Source organism: Chionomys nivalis, chromosome 6 (assembly GCF_950005125.1).
Source record: "Chionomys nivalis chromosome 6, mChiNiv1.1, whole genome shotgun sequence".
In the NCBI taxonomy this organism is placed as follows: domain Eukaryota; kingdom Metazoa; phylum Chordata; class Mammalia; order Rodentia; family Cricetidae; genus Chionomys; species Chionomys nivalis.
Genome location: NC_080091.1, coordinates 90,994,852 through 91,013,692, shown reverse-complemented (window position 1 = coordinate 91,013,692; position 18,841 = coordinate 90,994,852). Strand labels below are relative to the sequence as shown.

General features: G+C 41.5%; 1 protein-coding gene across 1 annotated transcript; it reads right to left on the bottom strand.

Annotated features, from left to right (window-relative positions):
- Positions 1 to 17,071: 17,071 nt before the first annotated feature.
- LOC130876304 (sperm-associated antigen 7-like) lies at positions 17,072 to 17,887 on the bottom strand. The gene has a single exon (XM_057772842.1). The coding sequence runs from the start codon at positions 17,885 to 17,887 to the stop codon at positions 17,219 to 17,221; it is 669 nt and encodes a 222-aa protein (XP_057628825.1). The 3' UTR covers positions 17,072 to 17,218.
- Between the last annotated feature and the right edge of the window lie 954 nt (positions 17,888 to 18,841).

Sequence of the window (18,841 nt, the reverse complement as noted above, 5' to 3'; positions counted from 1 at the left end):
AAATATCTCCTGTGCTGTGACAGCCCATGGGGAATGAGGGGCAAGAAACAATTGGCAACGAAGGACACAAAAGAGACAGGAGCGGGCATTATTGTTACCCTGCTTTTTACTTTGGTTGTTTCATTTAAATTTTTTCTTTTTTGTTTGTTCATTTATTTTTCAAGAGAGCTTGCCTGTGTAGCCCTGGCTGTCCTGGAACTTGCTCTGTAGACCAGGTTGCCCTTGTACTCCCAGGGATCCACCTGCCTCCGTTTTCTGAGTGCTGGGATCAGAGGCACGCACCACCATACTTGGTTATTAAAATTTCTTACTAACTGATACAATGTTTCTAAAACTTGTAAGTACTTATGAGGTGGAACCTTGCCATGTGATGGGCCGACACATGCACACACTAGGGACTGCCCAATTAACAGCAAACATATCTCTCTCCGCAAACACTTTTCATTTCTTTATGGTGAGAACATCAAAATTCTTCTGGACTTTTGAAATATGCACAACACAATATTGCTATCTAAGTCACCTTGGAATCGCACACCAGAACACTGTACTCCTAATGATAATACATTCATTGCCCAAACATTCTGCCTCTCCCCACATCTTCTCCCCAGCCCCTGCTAATGGCCATTCTACTCTTAATTCCCCAAAGATCAACTTTGTGTATTGCACACATGAGTGAGATCACTCTCTAGCTATCTTTTTATGTCTCGCTTATTTTCCTTTTAATGCAATGATCTCCTGTTCTATACATCTTTCATAAATGATTCAAAATGTATTTTTGTATTAAATGTAACGTTACATTACCAACAATGCATGAAATTACAGGAAATCGAATTATTTACATTAGCTATGCTAGTACCCTAAGTTCCTTCGAGATGGAGGGATTTCTATTCAGCCTCCTTTCTCTTGAGCCACTATGTTCTGAATATACCTTTGTAGAATGGCAGTTAGCAGAATGCTTTGTCTTCCCTTTACAAAATGTTAGATGATTAATAAAATCGACTTACCTTTTACAGTCTATGATCAAATATAACACCTAGGAAGCTAAAAGAATAAAAATGTTTACTTTTACTCTTATGCAATATTTATCAAAAATAAACACAAAGCAATTCCTGGCCAACCTGGGACAGAAAAACCTGCAGAGTAACCACTGATTCCATCACTGGGATGAAAATAGGCTTATTTATGTCAACTGCAAAGCTAATCCGTGAAGCAGATGCTAGAGAAAGGAGAGGGGTTTTTGTTTCACAGAACACAGACTGATGATCCAAAAGAACTAGATGCTGAGCAAAGCAAAAACATGTTTATCTACTCGTGGAGCCCTTTCCAGTCTAAAAAGGAAAAAGATCAACTAAACAAACAGATAACTTGGAAAATATCTCCTAGAGTCTTAAAACTCTTTAAAACTTAAAAGGAATGAGGAAAAATCAGAACCACTTTTATGTATCCCTGGCAAGAAGGTCGGGTTATGAGCTGTCTTTAAAATGCCACGCTCCGCCTGAACTCTGCTGTAACCTCCCTGGCTTTGATTCTTCTGAGTAGGCTGGGCAGTGAAACCTGTAAGGTTTGCCCTCTGGGACGGAGCCATTTTAAATACAGCGGCCCCTCCTACTCATCAGACACAAGGAAGATGTGACTCATTGCTCCTGACCAAAAATCAAGCTGCTTAATTGCCTGGCTACCAGCCTCATCAGTTAATGTTTGCCCTCAAAATTTGGAATAAAAGAGAAATGGGTTTTAACAAAAGAAATATGAAATGGACCATTAAAGGAAGCAAACTGAAGTGAAAAACTCTCTCTTTCTTCTTTCTCTTATTCTTCTCTCCTTTTTGATGGCAACAGTAAATGTTTCAAAGATGCCTTGGTGCTTGTTTTCCAGTCTGCCTTTTTCTTGACCACAACCAACATAGGACATAATAATTCTGAAATAACAGCCTTCCAAGTTATGTTATTGTGGACTAGTTTTATAGCCCAACCCAATGCAAAATAAACACCAGCAATGAATTGTTCCCATGACCTGCCACAAAGAGCTAGCTAGCATTGGAAGGCAGAGCTGAGATGTGAGACTCTCACTGCTAGTTACAGCATCTGGGACTGCTCAACAGAGCGATTGCTTCATGGGAAACATCTCAAGAGGGCCACGGGCTCTCGCTGCAATCATTCAGAAACTACTAATGGCCTTGACATTTCAAAGGCAAAGCTGCATTTACGGAGCACCAGTTGTATTTGTTAACAAGATTCAAGTGCTGACCTGGAAATGACCGATTCACCAGAACAGGTTTCTCACACTTGTCGGTCGTCCTCCAAGACACGCCATGTGTCACGAGGGGGCAGGTGGGACAACAGGAATCATATTTCTGAAAATGAAATGTCTGGTTTTGCAAACTGCAAATTCAGAGACTTTAAAAAAGAATGAGTCCCTTGATTCGGTGTCCTGACTTCAGTAGTTTGGGAACATCTTTACCCAAGGTGGATCATTGGTGGCTCAATTCTAAGTGGTTGCTACAACTCATGTGTTCCCAAGAAACTCTACAATCCATCATTCTTTGTGTTAAACCCTTGATTATCTTACTGGTACATACAGAGGACAGGCAAGTAAGCTAATTGTGTATTTTGAATTCTTTTTTTTTTTCTTTTTTCTTTTTTTTTATTAATTAATTTATTTAATTATTAAAGATTTCTGCCTCTTCCCCGCCACCACCTCCCATTCCCTCCCCCTCCCCCAATCAAGTCTTCCTTCCTCCTCAGCCCAAAGAGCAAGCAGGTTTCTCTGCCCTGTGGGAGGTCCAAGGACCACCCACCTCCATCCAGGTCTGTTAAGGTGAGCATCCAAACTACCTGGGCTCCCACAAAGCCATTACGTGCAATAGGATCAAGAACCCATTGCCATTGTTCTTCAGTTCTCAGTAGTCCTCATTGTCCATTATGTTTAGCGAGACCGGTTTTGTCCCATGCTTTTTCAGTCCCCGGCCAGCTGGCCTTGGTGAGTTCCCGATAGAACATCCCCATTGCCTCAGTGTGTGGGTGCACCCCTCGCAGTCCTGAGTTCCTTGCTCGTGCTCACTCTCCTTCTGTTCCTCCTTTGGATCGTGAGACTTCAGTCCAGTGCTCCAATGTTGGTCTCTGTCTCTCTCTTCTTTCATCGCCTGATGAAGGTTAATATTCAGGGGGATGCTTATATGTTTTTCTTTGGGTTCACCTTCTTATTTAGCTTCTCTAGAATCACGAATTATAGTCTCAATGTCCTTTATTTATGGTTAGAAACCAAATATGAGTGAGTACATCCCACGTTCCTCTTTTTGGGTCTGGCTTACCTCACTCAGGATAGTGTTTTCAATTTCCGTCCATTTGTATGCAAAATTCAAGAAGTCATTGTTTTTTACTGCTGAGTAGTACTCTAATATGTATATATTCCATACTTTCTTCATCCATTCTTCCATTGAAGGACATCTAGGTTGTTTCCAGGTTCTGGCTATTACAAACAATGCTGCTATGAACATAGTTGAGCATATACTTTTGTTGTATGTTTGGGCATCTCTTGGGTATATTCCCAATAGTGGTATTGCTGGGTCGAGAGGTAGGTTGAACCCGACTTTCCTGAGAAACCGCCACACTGCTTTCCAAAGTGGTTGCACAAGTTTGCATTCCCACCAGCAATGGATGAGAGTGCCCCTTTCTCCACAACCTCTCCAGCAGAGGCTATCATTGGTGTTTTTGATTTTAGCCATTCTGACCGGTGTAAGATGGTATCTTAATGTTGTCTTGATTTGCATTTCCCTGATTGCTAAGGAAGTTGAGCACGATCTTAAGTGTCTTTTGGCCATTTGAACTTCTTCTGTTGAAAAGTCTCTGTTCAGCTCAGTGCCCCATTTTATAATTGGATTGATTAACCTTTTACGGTCTAATTTCTTGAGTTCTTTGTATATTTTGGATATCAGACCTTTGTCAGTTGCGGGGTTGGTGAAGATCTTCTCCCAGTCAGTGGGTTGCCTTTCTGTCTTAGTGACAGTGTCCTTTGCTTTACAGAAGCTTCTCAGTCTCAGGAGGTCCCATTTATTCAATGATGTCCTTAGTGTTTGTGCTGCTGGGGTTATACGTAGGAAGTGTTCTCCTGTGCCCATGTGTTGTAGAGTACTTCCCACTTTCTCTTCTATCAGGTTCAGTGTGTTTGGACTGATATTGAGGTCTTTAATCCATTTGGACTTGAGTTTTGTGCATGGTGATAGATATGGATCTATTTTCATTCTTCTACAGATTGACTTCCAGTTTTGCCAGCACAATTTGTTGAAGATGCTCTCTTTTTTCCATTGTATACTTTTAGCTCCTTTATCGAAAATCAGGTGTTCATAGGTTTGTGGGCTAAAGTCAGGGTCTTCTATTCTATTCCATTGGTCGACTTCTCTGTTTTTATGCCAGTACCAAGCCGTTTTCAGTACTGTAGCTCTGTAATAGAGTTTGAAGTCAGGGATGGTAATGCCTCCAGACGATCCTTTATTGTATAAGATTGTTTTGGCTATCCTGGGTTTTTTTGTTTTTCCATATAAAGTTGATTATTGTCTTCTCCAGATCTGTGAAGAATTTTGATGGGATTTTGATGGGGATTGCGTTGAATCTATAGATTGCTTTTGGTAGAATTGCCATTTTTACTATGTTGATCCTCCCAATCCAAGAGCAAGGGAGGTCCTTCCATTTTCTGGTGTCCTCTTCAATTTCTTTCTTCAAAGACTTAAAGTTCTTGCCAAATAGATCTTTCACTTCCTTGGTCAGAGTTACCCCAAGGTATTTTATGCTATTTGTGGCTATCGTGAAAGGTGATGCTTCTCTGATTTCCCTCTCTGCTTCCTTATCCTTAGTGTATAGGAAGGCAACTGATTTTTTGGAGTTGATTTTGTATCCTGCCACATTACCAAAGGTGTTTATCAGCTGTAGGAGTTCTTTGGTAGAGTTTTTGGGGTCGCTTATGTATACTATCATATCATCTGCAAATAATGAAAGCTTAACTTCTTCCTTTCCAATATGGATCCCCTTGATCCCCTTATGTTGTCTTATTGCTATTGCTAGAACTTCAAGCACTATATTGAAGAGGTATGGAGAGAGTGGACATCCTTGTCGTGTTCCTGATTTTAGTGGGATGGCTTTGAGTTTTTCTCCATTTAATTTAATGTTAGCTGTCGGCTTGCTGTAAATAGCTTTTATTATATTTAGGTATGACCCTTTTATCCCTAATCTCTCCAAGACCTTTATCATAAAGGAGTGTTGAATTTTGTCGAATGCTTTTTCAGCATCTAATGAAATGATCATATGGTTTTTTTCTTTCAGTTTATTTATATGGTTGATTACATTGATAGATTTTCGTATGTTGAACCAGCCCTGCATCTCTGGAATGAAGCCTACTTGATCATAATGGATAACTTTTCTAATGTGTTCTTGGATTCGGTTTGCCAGTATTTTATTGAGAATTTTTGCGTCGATGTTCATGAGTGAGATAGGCCTGTAATTCTCTTTCTTGGTTGGGTCTTTGTGTGGTTTTGGTATCAGGGTAACTGTAGCTTCATAAAAGGAATTTGGCAATGACTCTTCTGTTTCTATATTGTGAAATACATTAAGAAGTATAGGTATTAGCTCTTCTTGGAAGTTCTGGTAGAATTCTGCATTGAAACCATCTGGCCCTGGGCTTTTTTTGGAAGGGAGATTTTTGATAACTGTTTCTAATTCTTCGCGACTAACAGGTCTATTTAGATCGTTCACCTGGTCTTGGTTTAGGTTTGGTATGTGGTACTTATCTAAAAAAGTGTCCATTTCTTTTACATTTTCCAGTTTTGTGGCATACAGGCTTTTGTAGTAAGATCTAATGATTCTCTGAATTTCCTCTGTGTCTGTGGTTATGTCCCCCTTTTCATTTCTGATCTTATTTATTTGCGTGTTCTCTCTCTGTCGTTTAATTAGTTTGGATAGGGGTTTGTCAATCTTGTTGATTTTCTCCAAGAACCAACTTTTTGTTTCATTGATTCTTTGGACTGTTTTCTGTGTTTCTATTTTGTTGATTTCTGCCCTCAGTTTGATTATTTCCAGTCTTCTACTCCTCCTGGGCGCGTCTGCTTCTTTTTTTTCTAGAGCTTTCAGGTGTGCTGTTAAGTCCCCAATGTATGCTTTCTCCGTTTTCTTTAAGTGGGCACTTAGTGCTATGAACTTTCCTCTTAGCACTGCTTTCATCGTGTCCCATAGGTTTGAGTATGTTGTCTCTTTGTTTTCATTAAATTCAAGGAAGACTTTAATTTCTTTCTTAATTTCTTCCTTGACCCAGGTGTGGTTCAGTAGTTGACTGTTCAGTTTCCATGAGTTTGTCAGCTTTCGGGGGGTAGCTTTGTTGGTGGCTTCTAACTTTAATCCGTGGTGATCTGATAAGACACAGGTGGACACTGATATTTTTTTGTATCTGTGGAGGTTTCCTTTGTTTCCAAGTATGCGGTCAATTTTCGAGAAGGTTCCATGAGCTGCAGAGAAGAAGGTGTATTCTTTCCTATTTGGGTGGAGTGTTCTATAGATGTCTGTTAAGTCCATTTGATTCATTACCTCCAACAATTCTCTTAATTCTCTATTAGTTTTCTGTCTGATTGACCTGTCCATTGGTGAGAGAGGTGTGTTGAAGTCTCCTACTACTAGTGTGTGTGATTTGATGTCTCCCTTGAGTTTTAGCAGTATTTCTTTTACATAAGTGGGTGCTTTTATATTAGGGGCATAGATATTCAGGATTGAGACTTCATCCTGCTGAATCGTTCCTGTTATGAGTATAAAGTGTCCCTGTCGATCTCTTCTGATTGATTTTAGTTTGAAGTCAGTTTTGTTAGAAATTAGTATGGCCACACCTGCTTTTTTCTTAGGACCATTTGCTTGAAAAACCTTTTCCCAACCCTTTACTCTGAGTAGATGCCTGTCTTTGTGGTTGAGATGAGTTTCTTGCAAACAGCAGACTGTTGGATCCTGTTTTCGTATCCAATCTCTTAGCCTGTGCCTTTTTATTGGTGAATTGAGACCATTAATATTAAGTGATATTAATGACCAGTGGTTGTTAACTCCGGTTATTCTTACTGCTTTTGGTAGAAGAGTTTGTGTGTCTCCCTTCTTTGAGTTGTGCTGTTGAAGGGTCGCTAGATGCCTGGGTTATTGTAGGCAGTGTTGGCAATGTTGGATTCCTTGGGTTGTGATTTTCCTTCTATTACTTTCTGTAGGGCTGGATTTGTGGCAACGTATTGTTTAAATTTGTTCTTATCCTGGAATGTCTTGTTTTCTCCATTGATAGTGAACGATAGCTTGGCTGGGTATAGTAGTTTGGGTTTGCATCCATGGTCTCTTAGTTTCTGTAGTACCTCTATCCAGGACCTTCTGGCTTTCATGGTTTCCATAGAGAAGTCAGGTGTAAGTCTGATAGGTTTACCTTTATAAGTTACTTGGCCTTTTTCCTTTGCAGCTCTTAATATTCTTTCTTTAATCTGTATATTTTGTGTTTTGATTATTATATGGCGAGGGGACGTTTTTTTTTTGATCCAGTCTGTTTGGTGTTCTGTATGCTTCTTGAATATTCAAAGGAATATCTTTCTTTATGTTGGGGAAGTTTTCTTCCATAATTTTGTTAAAAATGTTTTCTGGACCTTTGAGCTGTGCCTCTTCTCCTTCTTCTATCCCTATTATTCTTAGGTTTGGCCTTTTTATTGTGTCCCATATTTCCTGAATGTTTTGTGATGAGAATTTGTTGGTTTTGGTGTTTTCTTTGATCAGTCCGTTTATTTTCTCTATGTTGTCTTCAGAATCTGAGATTCTTTCTTCTATCTCTTATATTCTATTGATTATGCTTGTTTCTGTAGTCTCTGCTCGTTGACCTATATTTGCCATATCCAGCTGGTCCTCAGTTTGTGTTTTCTTCCTTGCTTCCATTTCAGTTTTCAATTCTTGGACTGTTTCCATTACCTGTTTGATCGTTTTTTCTTGGCTTCCCAGGGTATCATTTACGTATTTACTCATTTCTTCAAACTTTTTGTTATACTTCTCATCCATTTCTATGAGGGCGTTTTTTACATGTTGTTTAAGGGACTCTATTGCTTTCAAAAAGTCAGTTTTTTCCTCTTCTCCTGTGTTAGGGTGTTCAAGTCCTTGTGTTGTAAGATCATTGGGTTCTGGTGTTTTCATGTTGTTTTTCAGATTGTTGGGTGAATTCTTGCCTTGGCGTCTGCCCATCTCCTCTTACCGATGCTATCTATTGGGTTTGATTTAATTGTAGCGGGGCAATCTGCTCTCAGTGCAGGCTTCACTGTTTCTTGCCCGCACTATCCTGCATCCAGTGCCTCCGCCGCCCGGGCCTGCCTGCCGGTGCCTCCGCCACCCGGAACTGTCTGTGCGCCGGTGTTTCCGCCGCCTAGGCCTGCCTGCCGGTGCCTCCGCCACCGGGGCCTGCCTGTGCACCGGAGCTTCCGCCGCCCAGGCCTGCCTGCCGGGCCTGACTGCCGGTGCCTCCGCCACCCGGGCCCGCCTGCACGCCGGTGCCTCTGCCGCCTGGACTTGCCTGCGTGCTGGTGCCTCCGCCGCCCGGGCCCGCCTGCGCGCCGATGCTTCCGCCGCCTAGGCCTGCCTGCCGATGCCTCCGCCACCCGGGCCTGCCTGCCGGTGCCTCCCTGTATTTTGAATTCTAACCAGCCATAAGTGTGTGTGCATGTGTGTGTGTGCGCGCGCGCTGAGAAACAAACCTAGCTCCTCACACACGCTAGGCAAACATTCTACGACATAGCTACACTCCAGTCTCACTGGCTATCATTTATATTTCAAAATGATTCCTTCATTTCCAAGTGTTCATTTCTTTTCTGACCCAATGTTGAAATTTTAGCTATTGAACACTTAGCTGAAGCCCACTCTGAATCAATTACATATTTTTCACCAAATCCATGAAGAGAGTATTTCTATTCGGTGCTTCAGGCTCCACGGAGAAGCAAATTCTTACAGCCCACTTGGAGTGCAAACGGTGAGGCCTTATATGTAAGACGATGTCTTCTAGCTGTAGCCTTTGAAACATTTATGGATCTTAATTATTGTCTCCCCACTCCCAAGACAAGGTTTTTCTGTGTACCCTTGGCTGTCCTAGAACTTGCTCTGTAAACCAGGCTGGCCTCAAACACACAGAGATCTGCCTGTCTCTGCTTGCTGAGTGCTGGGATTAAAGGCAAGAGCCACCATCGCCAGCTGATCTTAATTCTTCTAAGCACACTCCTTTGAGACAATTTAGTAATGTTCTCCTCTCTGTATTATGAAGAGACATAGATTTAAGAAATTTAACATGAGTTTTACCCAAAGACATAAAATAAACCAAATGTGGTATGAGCTACAAACTGGTCATGGTTAAACAGGTTATAGGCCTCTTCATTCCTCTCTCTGTTCAATGTCTTACAGTCCACAACAGAAAATCTGTCTCACTTAGTTATATAGTTTAGTTCCTGAACTGCTTTTGCCACTCTGAAAAGTTTCTATCTCCTCTTTGAAGATTTTGCTGTTCTTTGCTCCAGAACGGATTTCTGACATTAGATGTACAGGTTGGCATTGAGAGAAAATTAGAATATGCATTCTTATGAATGGAAATAAAACTTATAAGATTCAGCATGTAATTTCAAATCACTTATAGGGCTACTCTGGAGTCTACACACAGCCTAGAAATCCTGTGGTAATATTGTTATGATTCAACCTTGGGCAGTGACTCATGTTGGCTTGTTCAGGCCTGCGATCTCTGTGAACTGCCATAAACCCAGTTCCAACCAGTTTCCCTGCTTTTGCCTTGATGCCTCACACTGAACAAGTCTAAAACAAACCTGCACACCCTTTTACTGCTACAGTGCAGTCGGAAGTGTCTGCTGCTGAAGGAAAACAGAAGAAATGGGGGATTGTTTTTGTACTTCTCCTTTTTTACCTTTTTAGTTGAGCTGGAAACACACATACCAAGCATCTCCACACAAGAGCTACACGCTCAGCCTCACAGTGCTGGTTTTTCTGCCCCTTTTTCCATTTTGTTGCTGTTGTTGAAATATACTCAAAAGTTTCATCTTAAACTTCACCGGATCCAATGTCTTCACTGCTTCATCTCCCAGATATCTAGCATCTTTTTTAAAGACAGTGAATGGTATCTTTCCAAAGTGATCAAAAGTCAAATGAGTTAAAACACAGTGGGAAGGGAGCAGCACTGTGGTACCACACACACTTAATGCATACAGCACCAGGGCTCTGTATCCAGAACGGAAACCCATTTCCTTTTACCTGTCTAGTTAGAAATATCTGTTAGAAAAGATCAATGTGAGGGGATCTACATCAAGCTTAAATCCCTTATGTGCCTTAACTTTCTTGTTGTAAATTTTATTTTTTTCACTCTCGCATCGTATATTATATTGTGTCAGTGTATGTGTGTGCACATGTGTGAGTGTACATATGTATGCGCCCTTGGTTCTTTCCTTCTCACCCTTTGTTGAGTTTGGAGGGTTAAATTTAGGTCATCAGGTTTACACAGCAAAAACCTTTCCCCACTGAGCCCTCTTACTGGCTCTTTGATTTTTCTTACCTATATATTTAAATTATATCCAATTAGAATATCAATAAGTATTTAAATCCCTCCCTCCTTCCTTCTGTTCCTTAGGTCTACTTTGAATGAATTATATAGACTATAAAGCAAAGTTTACCCACAGGAACCACTGGAGAGGGAAGTTTGAAAACACACCATTTTTGTTTTGAAACTTCACTAGTCAAATACTTTTTCATTCTTTTCTTTTGGTTTTTTGTTGTTGTTGTTTTGCTTTGTTTTGTTTTGTTTTTTGAAACAGGGTTTCTTGTAACAGCCCTAGCTATCCTGGAACTAGCTCTTGTAGATCAGGCTGGCCTCAAACTCACAGAGATCTGTCTGCCTCTGCCTCCCCAGTTCTGGAATTAAAAGTGTGCATCACCACCACCTGGCTATTTTTTTATTCTTTATAGCCATTCCCCTTCTTTACGTAAAGCCATCTGACTTTTAGATAAAAAAACATTAATACATGACTTCAGGAGAAAACATTTTGCTTTTTAATTCTGCTAAATCAACTCATGGTGAACATAAAACCTTTCATATAAAAGCACATTGAATACCTTAACGAACATAACAAGACTTTTTTTGTTTATTTTTTTTTTTAGTTGTTGAAGAAAATTTCTGCCTCCTCCCCGTTTCCCATTTCCCTCCCCCTCCTCCCACACATTGCCCCCCCACTCCCCTCCCCCTCTTCCCACTCCAACGTTTCAGAGTCAGAGGAACTGAGATGTACTGTTGTCAAATCTCAATTGGCATCAGTTTTTAAAGTCCCCCACTGTGTACCTTACACGTCACAAAACAAGCCTTTCCTTCGGCAATAAAAAGGAGTTTTGCTTTTCTCCAGAGAGTTTGCAAAAGAAAGATCCATCTTCTTTCAATATTCATCCTTTATACAATGGGATTCCCGTTAGAAGATTTGGATCAAATCACTTGCATTCATTTGTTATATTCTATTACATGTGTTCATCCCTTACTGCTACATGCATTGATTTGTTACATACTGTTATATATATATATCAATTTGTTATATATTGTTACATGTATTCATCTGTCACATATTAGTACATACATACATTTGCTACATACTATTACATTCATTTATTACTTACTGTTACATACATTCGTTACATACTGGTACATTAATTTGTTACATTCTGTTACATGCTTTCATTAGTTACATACATTCATCTGTTACAATCTGTTACATAGTTCGATCCACTCATCTGTTACATAGTTACATACATTCATCTGTTACAATCTGTTACATGCTTTCATCTGTTACATAGTTACATACATTCATTTGTTACATACTCCCAAATATTTATTTAAGGGAGTAGTTGGTAAAGCTGCCAGCTCTATCTGGAATCTTAAAAGTAGGCCAGTTTTACCATTTGGGGCTAAGCACCATTCATCACCCTTATCTCTCTAACAGCTAATCTGAACAGCTTGAGCAGTAAGAGATTTGCATTCCCTACTTTTAGCTGATCTCACAAACTATAAACAGTGTTGCAAAACCAGGGGGGACTGAAAGAGCCTGACTGACTCTGAGGTAGACATCTTAGAGGTTTAGTCTCAGTTGAAGATGAAGAGCCTTACAGTGACTTTCCTGCAGTTAGGACCTGCGTCCCTGTGCACTCAGTCTCAGGACAGAATAGAGCAGACACAGTGGGCTGTGGAAAGAATGCAGCCTTCTGGCTGCTTCTTGAGCCTATGCCAGAAGAGCAAGGCACCTGCAGTCTGTTCATGTGAAGTACAAGACTTGTTGGAGTTCCTGAATAACTGGGAGGGTTGCTGTGTGCCGTGAGTTTTTATGATGCAATGTGAATACCGTGAGACCTGTTAGCAGTTGTGGTGACCTTCCTAATGACCGTTCCAGCATGCCTTAGCAGTTCAGGCTCTGGTGTGCTTTGGGCACATTTGAACTCTGCTTCAAAAGCTCTTTCATTTCTGTCACTGAGAGCAATTCACCAAAACCTCCTCTCTCTATTCACTAGCAGCTCCTAACATTTGTTGCTTTGCTTGCTGATTTACAGTGAACTGAACATGCCTTGGTGTTATTGGGATCTGCTTTCTTCATGGAAAACTAGCTGGGCTGGCTGCCTAGACAGTGGGGAGGATGGGAAAAGATGCTACAGTGACTAATAGTCTATGCAAGGACAAGACTATTTTAAACCAGACAATTCAAAGGCAGATGATATACATAATAAAGGAGCAAATGTTTTTATCATAAAACACTTCCTTATGCCAAGTGATGTAGTCTCTACTGGCAAGAGTAGGCGCTTAGCTGCTGTCCTCCGAAAACTGAAATTTTACTTGGAAGAAATGACAGCTATTTCTTCCTTTGTAATTTCTGCCAGATCTTTCATTTTCTCAGCCCTTATTATTATTATTATTATTATTATTATTATTATTATTATTATTATTATTATTTTTCGAGACAGGGTTCCTCCGTAGCTTTTTTGGTTCCTGTCCTGGAGCTAGCTCTTCTAGACCAGGTTGGCCTCGAACTCACAGAGATCTGCCTGCCTCTGCCTCCCGAGTGCTGGGATTAAAGGAGTGTGCCACCACCGCCCGGCTCAGCCCTTCTTCTTTACTGTATTGGTTTGGGCATTCACCACTTCATATTTGGATTGCTGCAACCTTTGCCTGTAAAGTCTCAGAATGTGAGAAATTCCCTCCCCTGGATGTGATCCTTCCTGGATTGACTCTTCCATCTTGATCGCAATTACCTTTTCAAAAGTTCAGCAATTAACACCCTTGGCACAAAGTTTTAATTATTAACTTCAGCCTCAAAGGTTCTAAAATCAGATGCCCATCTACTTATCAATTCACCTGCTTCGACAGCCACACAGACACTCTAAGTTAGAGTCTACAATACATCAGTCACACACTTCCCTCAGGGTAGCATGGCTTTCTGCATCAGATTGTCCTCTGTTGAAATTTTCCCTAGAAGAACAAGTTCACACATCACTTCTTCCATGAAGCAGATGCCTACCCAGAAATTCTTTGACTGAGACTGCTCCCTCTAAATGCTTTAGGTTCCATCTGGTGTTATTCATAGGATGCCAAATACTCCCTTACATTGTTATGCTGATGGTTTTCTTTCTGACAGATGTATAGCCCCATCCACTCCATAGCCCTTGGCATTTGTTTTATAGATACTGAGCATCCAGTTGCTGTTTACGAGGTGTTGAGTGAACAGAATGACAGGAGCCAGCAAGAGTACAGAGAATGAAAGGAACTGTGGGTGGCACCAGAAGACATGAAAAGCTTCTTAAACAGAGAGAGCTGATATTTTATGTTGAAAAAGAAATTGTATTCCTTTAATACTAATATCTAGATTTATAGCTTCCTTACAGGAAGCGTTCAATGTCTCACACTAACATTTAATTCATTTATAAGATGAGGCAATCCCAAAAATATGTTGAGGTCAATGGGTAAAACATTGTAAAAATTCTAGGGAGGAAACAAAAATCAGAAGAAATGAAAAAGAACAATCTTTATGCCTTTATGTATCTTTTTAAAGAGATTTTTGAACCAGCAACATGGTTCAAAGGCACCTGCCACAAATCTTCCAACCTGAATTTCATCCCCAGAACCCACAGGGTGGAAAGAGAGAAGCAATTTGTAGATGTTATCCTCTGATCTCAACAAATGTGCATGGCATGCACACACAAAAGCACACAAATAAATAAAAGTGTGATACATGTTTTTAAGGAAAAGTTTTATTTTGCATCTGGACAGTCAACCCTCCAGATCTCTGTGTTGAACTAACTGTTCAGTTTATGTCTTTTACATTACAACATCTGGGCCCATCTGAGGACTGGGGTCTCTTCTCTGATTGCTTGATACAGCGAATCCACATATTTCTCATTTGCACAGGGTTGAGACAAGCAATCTCCTGTCCACTGAACAGCGCTGCATGTCCATTGTTTTCAAAGAGAAGAACAAGGGAAGAAGAGGCCAAGGACAGCTGCTGGTGGTCCTTCAAAAGGATCCCTGGAGCCCTGGACTACGGGCTCTTTGTGTCTCCTTTGCCATCTTCCTCCCCCTTCCACTTTAAGCTACAGCAGGAGGATGAAAGGAATGTAACTCCAGCACAGAGAATAAGAAGCAGTTGTGTGAAGCATTTGTTTGCCTTGCCTGCAAATAAAGCCATGCAAAAGGCTACCAAATAGACCCCCTTTTTTAGTCCCCTACTCTACAGTGAAGAGAAATACGTCTGATCTGTGCTGGGATAGAGCCATGCAGAGTTCCCTTTCCCTCTTCCATCATCATTATAAGCAAATACTATGTAGGTTGTTTGGAAGTTTCAAAATGTGGGTGGGGCACGATAGTCTTGAGGAAGAATTCTTCCAGTGAACAAGGTCAGACGACTCTCTGGAGAGCAAACAATAGAGCATTTGCCTAAGCTTGTAGAACAGTCTGTATTCATTCATGCCAGCGCTGATGGGGGAGGGCCAAGGGTCTCCCACACTGGAAAATTTGGTTTCAGAGTGACCATCCTGAAATCCCATCCAGAAGATCTGAAGAAGCCTAAATGCAGAATGTACTTCTCTGAGAACTTTTCCACCCTCCATGGCTGCTGAGTGCAGCTGGTACATGTATGGGACACCCTGTGCTCACTCGACATGAAGAGGTGGGGACAAGGTCGGCCTTCAGGCACCGACATGTTAGTGAAGCCAACTTCTGTGTGTGAATTTGCTTTTGATAGCACAGAGCAACATGTTTAATAAATATTTTCAGAGCACACATACCCACATTTCTCATTTTAGTCAAAATAAATCCCTGTTCAATGAACCAGAAGTTTTCAGTTCTGACATTATTACTATTTTGTCATTTGTTTTTGAAATAGTCTTAATAGTTAAGTCAGACTCCAAATTTACAATCCTCTTGCCTCAGACTCAGGCATGCTGGAATCTCAGGTTTGTACCACCACTTCCATCTGTATTGATTTTAGAAGTATAGACATTATACAAATATTAAATGTCTAAGATATTGTTTCCTAACAATGGTGGAGCTTGAAAATGTTCTCAAATTCTTCTCTAAGAGAACATGTGATAACTGACTTTAAAAGGTGGGTGGAAACAAATGGCTGAGCTGTAAGAAGAGGGTTTGTAAGAATTGCTAGAGCTCACTTTGCACGTGCCTCTCTGAAAACCAGCTGTAGGGAAACTAAATGACAATGAAATGTATGGCTGTTTCATGCACTCGAAAATGGTTAAGGGTTTCAGAGCTTCGTACTGGGGACAGACATTTCAGCTCTCCTAGATGTCTGTTGCCTGCCCCTTCCCATCACACCTTCCGTGTAAAGCTGAAAGCCTATTGCTCCTGCCTCCAAGTCAAACTCTTCCTCTGTTCTTTATCACACTCCTCACAAACCTCCAGACATATCTTCAATTCCTTCCTTCCATACATTTCTGCTACAGGTGAAAAGGCCAATCCATGGCAAACACAGCTCTACTTCATTGGACCTTTCTAGTCGAGTCCAAACCTTTTTCCAAGTGTTTGTCTAGACTGGATCCTTCTTGAATATGTAGCATAACTACTTCTGCTTCTAGGAGGCCTTGTTAGCCATCTCCCTACCAAAACATCCGCACACGTTCCCATCCCAGGAAAGTATTCTCTTACTCCACTTCCTGGGCAGGCAGTGGAAGCTCTGCTTTCTGCGCTGCCCCCTGCTAGTGGCTTTCATCCTTTGTCCTTTCTTTGCCGGGCTGTGGATGTCCACTGTCTTCTTCCAGCCTGAGTCAAGAATGAGATCTACTACTTCTATCCCTGGAAACTAGAATCAGAAAGTACTTGGTAGCGATTGTTGCTGGCCATAAGTAGTATTGGGGTGATGGCAGTACTGGAGGGAACCATGAAGAACCAAGACAGGACAAAATCTCAGCACAAGCAACAAGCAAACACCTGAGCAGACGCCAGTGGAAGCATTCTCTGGTCCCACCTCTCCGACTGAGGAGGAGGTGCTGGTCACACCGCACAGGCACACACACAGGCATGTGGTGGCCCCGTTTCTTTACTCTCCATATGTATGTCCTTCTTCCTCCAGTATCACACTGCCTTAAACTCTACAGCTTTGTAAATCTTGAAATCAGGCACTGTGAGGACCTTCTGCTTTCTTCTTATTTGAAAATGATTTTGCAGATACCGGATCTTTCTGTAACTGGAGGTTTATCTCCTGCCTGCAGGTTCCCAAATAACGATTCTGAGGCGTAATAAGAATTATAACTATTTGGCTGATGACTCGGGCTTATTATTTGCTAGCGCTTACGTTTTTTTTTTTTTTTAATTGGGCCAAACAGTGTTTATTCAATGTAAAGTAACCCCAGCCCCATGGGGAAGAAAGTTCCAAGGATAATAGAGAATAATACAGATTAAATACCCACCCACACATTTGCACTCTTCACACACACACACATGCACACACACACATGCATGCATGCACGCATGCACGCACGATCCATACATCCAAGTTGCAGCAGTGATAAACACCTGCTTCTCCTCCAGCCTGAGTGACAGCTGGTAGAACCTTATAGTTTGAAGTGGGGCTCCAGGATGGGTCCTGATAGCAGCAGCCTTGTTCCTCCATGTCCCTGCCTTGTTAGAGGTCAAAGGGAGTTGGGTGTGATGCCTAGGAGATGGGTGGCAACTCTTCCCCACTCTGCCGCAGACGTTTCTTGGCTCGGATCTCATCCATGGCCTCTTCCATGGAGCGTGTGTCCCGCTTGTTGAACACAGCCACACAGACATAGGTCTTGTTGGCCTGTAGCATGTGGGCTGCATCTTTGGCTGCTCCTTTGCCAATAAGGTGGCTATACTTGTCCTTGTAGTGGCTAGCAGGGCTCACCACCACAGGTCCCTGCTGGGCTGCCTCCTCCTCCTGTTTCTGAGCCAGCTCCTTTAGCTTCCGTTTCTCCTCGGCCTTCTGGGGGTTCCACTCCTCTCCATGACGGTAGGAGTCCAGCTCTTCATCTGAGGGTGCAAACTCCTTTTTGAAGATCATGACATAGCGACAGTCATCGTCTTCTCCAAAGGAGAAGGATGTGAGGCCTACAACTTCTACTACATCATGTAGTATGCTCCTCTCTATCTTATTCATAGGCTGAAACTTCTTCTTGATCTGTCCACTGTCCTGGATAAAATCAGACACCTCTTTCTCCATCCTTTTACGAGATTCCACTTTTTGTTGTTTGTCTTGCTCTTGTAGTTTCTTTAGGCGGGCCTTGTGCCGACTCTCCTGGTCACCGATGCTGGGTGGCTTCACCATGGAGCTCAGGATGGAGCCCAGTAGGTCCGCCATCTTGGGAATCTAGCTCTTACGTTTTAATTAACCCATTTCTATTAATCTATGTATTACCATGTAGCCGTGGCATTACTTCATTTACTACACATCTTGCTTCCTCAGTGGTTGGTTGGCATCTCCCCAACTCTGCCTTACTCCTGTATCTCTGCTTGAATTTCCCACTTAGCTCTATCCTGCCTTGCCATAGGTTAATAAGCTTTATTTATCAACCAATGAGAGCAACACATATTCACAGCATACAGAAAGGCATCCCACAGCATTCTTTGCCTTCCCAAATAAAACTGGAAGTATGCTGTTAATGGCTACAACCAAATCTGGTTAGTCTTTGACTGGACTACACCGACTCCAGATAAACGTGGGTTAAACTGATATCTTCTGAAGAAGAACTCAATTCATGAGTGTGGTACATCTCTGTTTAATTTCTCATGTCTCTCACCAGCACCTGGCAGTTCTCACAGTAGACACCTTCCACATGGCTTAGATTGGCCCTTTAATATTCCGGATACTTTTCTTCTCTATTTGAAATTTCAGTTTCTACTTATCTCTTACAGATACATAAAGATATAATTGAATTTTACACAATAATATTCTAGCTTGTAACCTGTTACAACTAAATTTTAGTGGTATTTTATGGATTTGGGAGGACTAGGAAAACGGCATACATCTAAGAACATGAGAGCCTGTTTTCTTCCTCTATAATCTGCTTGCCTTTTATTTCTTTTTCTTGCTTTGTTGCTGAGCAGGGTGTTCAGTGAAATATTTGTGTCATTTTATTTTGTGCTGCTATGTCAGGATACATGAGAATGGATGACCTGCAAAGGAAAGAGTCTTATTTTGGCTCACAGGAAGAGCAAGGTGCTACCATGTGCTTGTCTTCCAGTGAGGCCTCGTGTAAAACAGTAAGAAAGGAGGCGTTAAGGAGAAAACACAAGGTACATCGTCTCCCTCTAA

What these genes read in the sequence shown, in the direction of transcription:
- LOC130876304 (XM_057772842.1), bottom strand. Translation starts at nt 17,887, where the DNA reads ATGGCGGACCTACTGGGCTCCATCCTGAGCTCCATGGTGAAGCCACCC.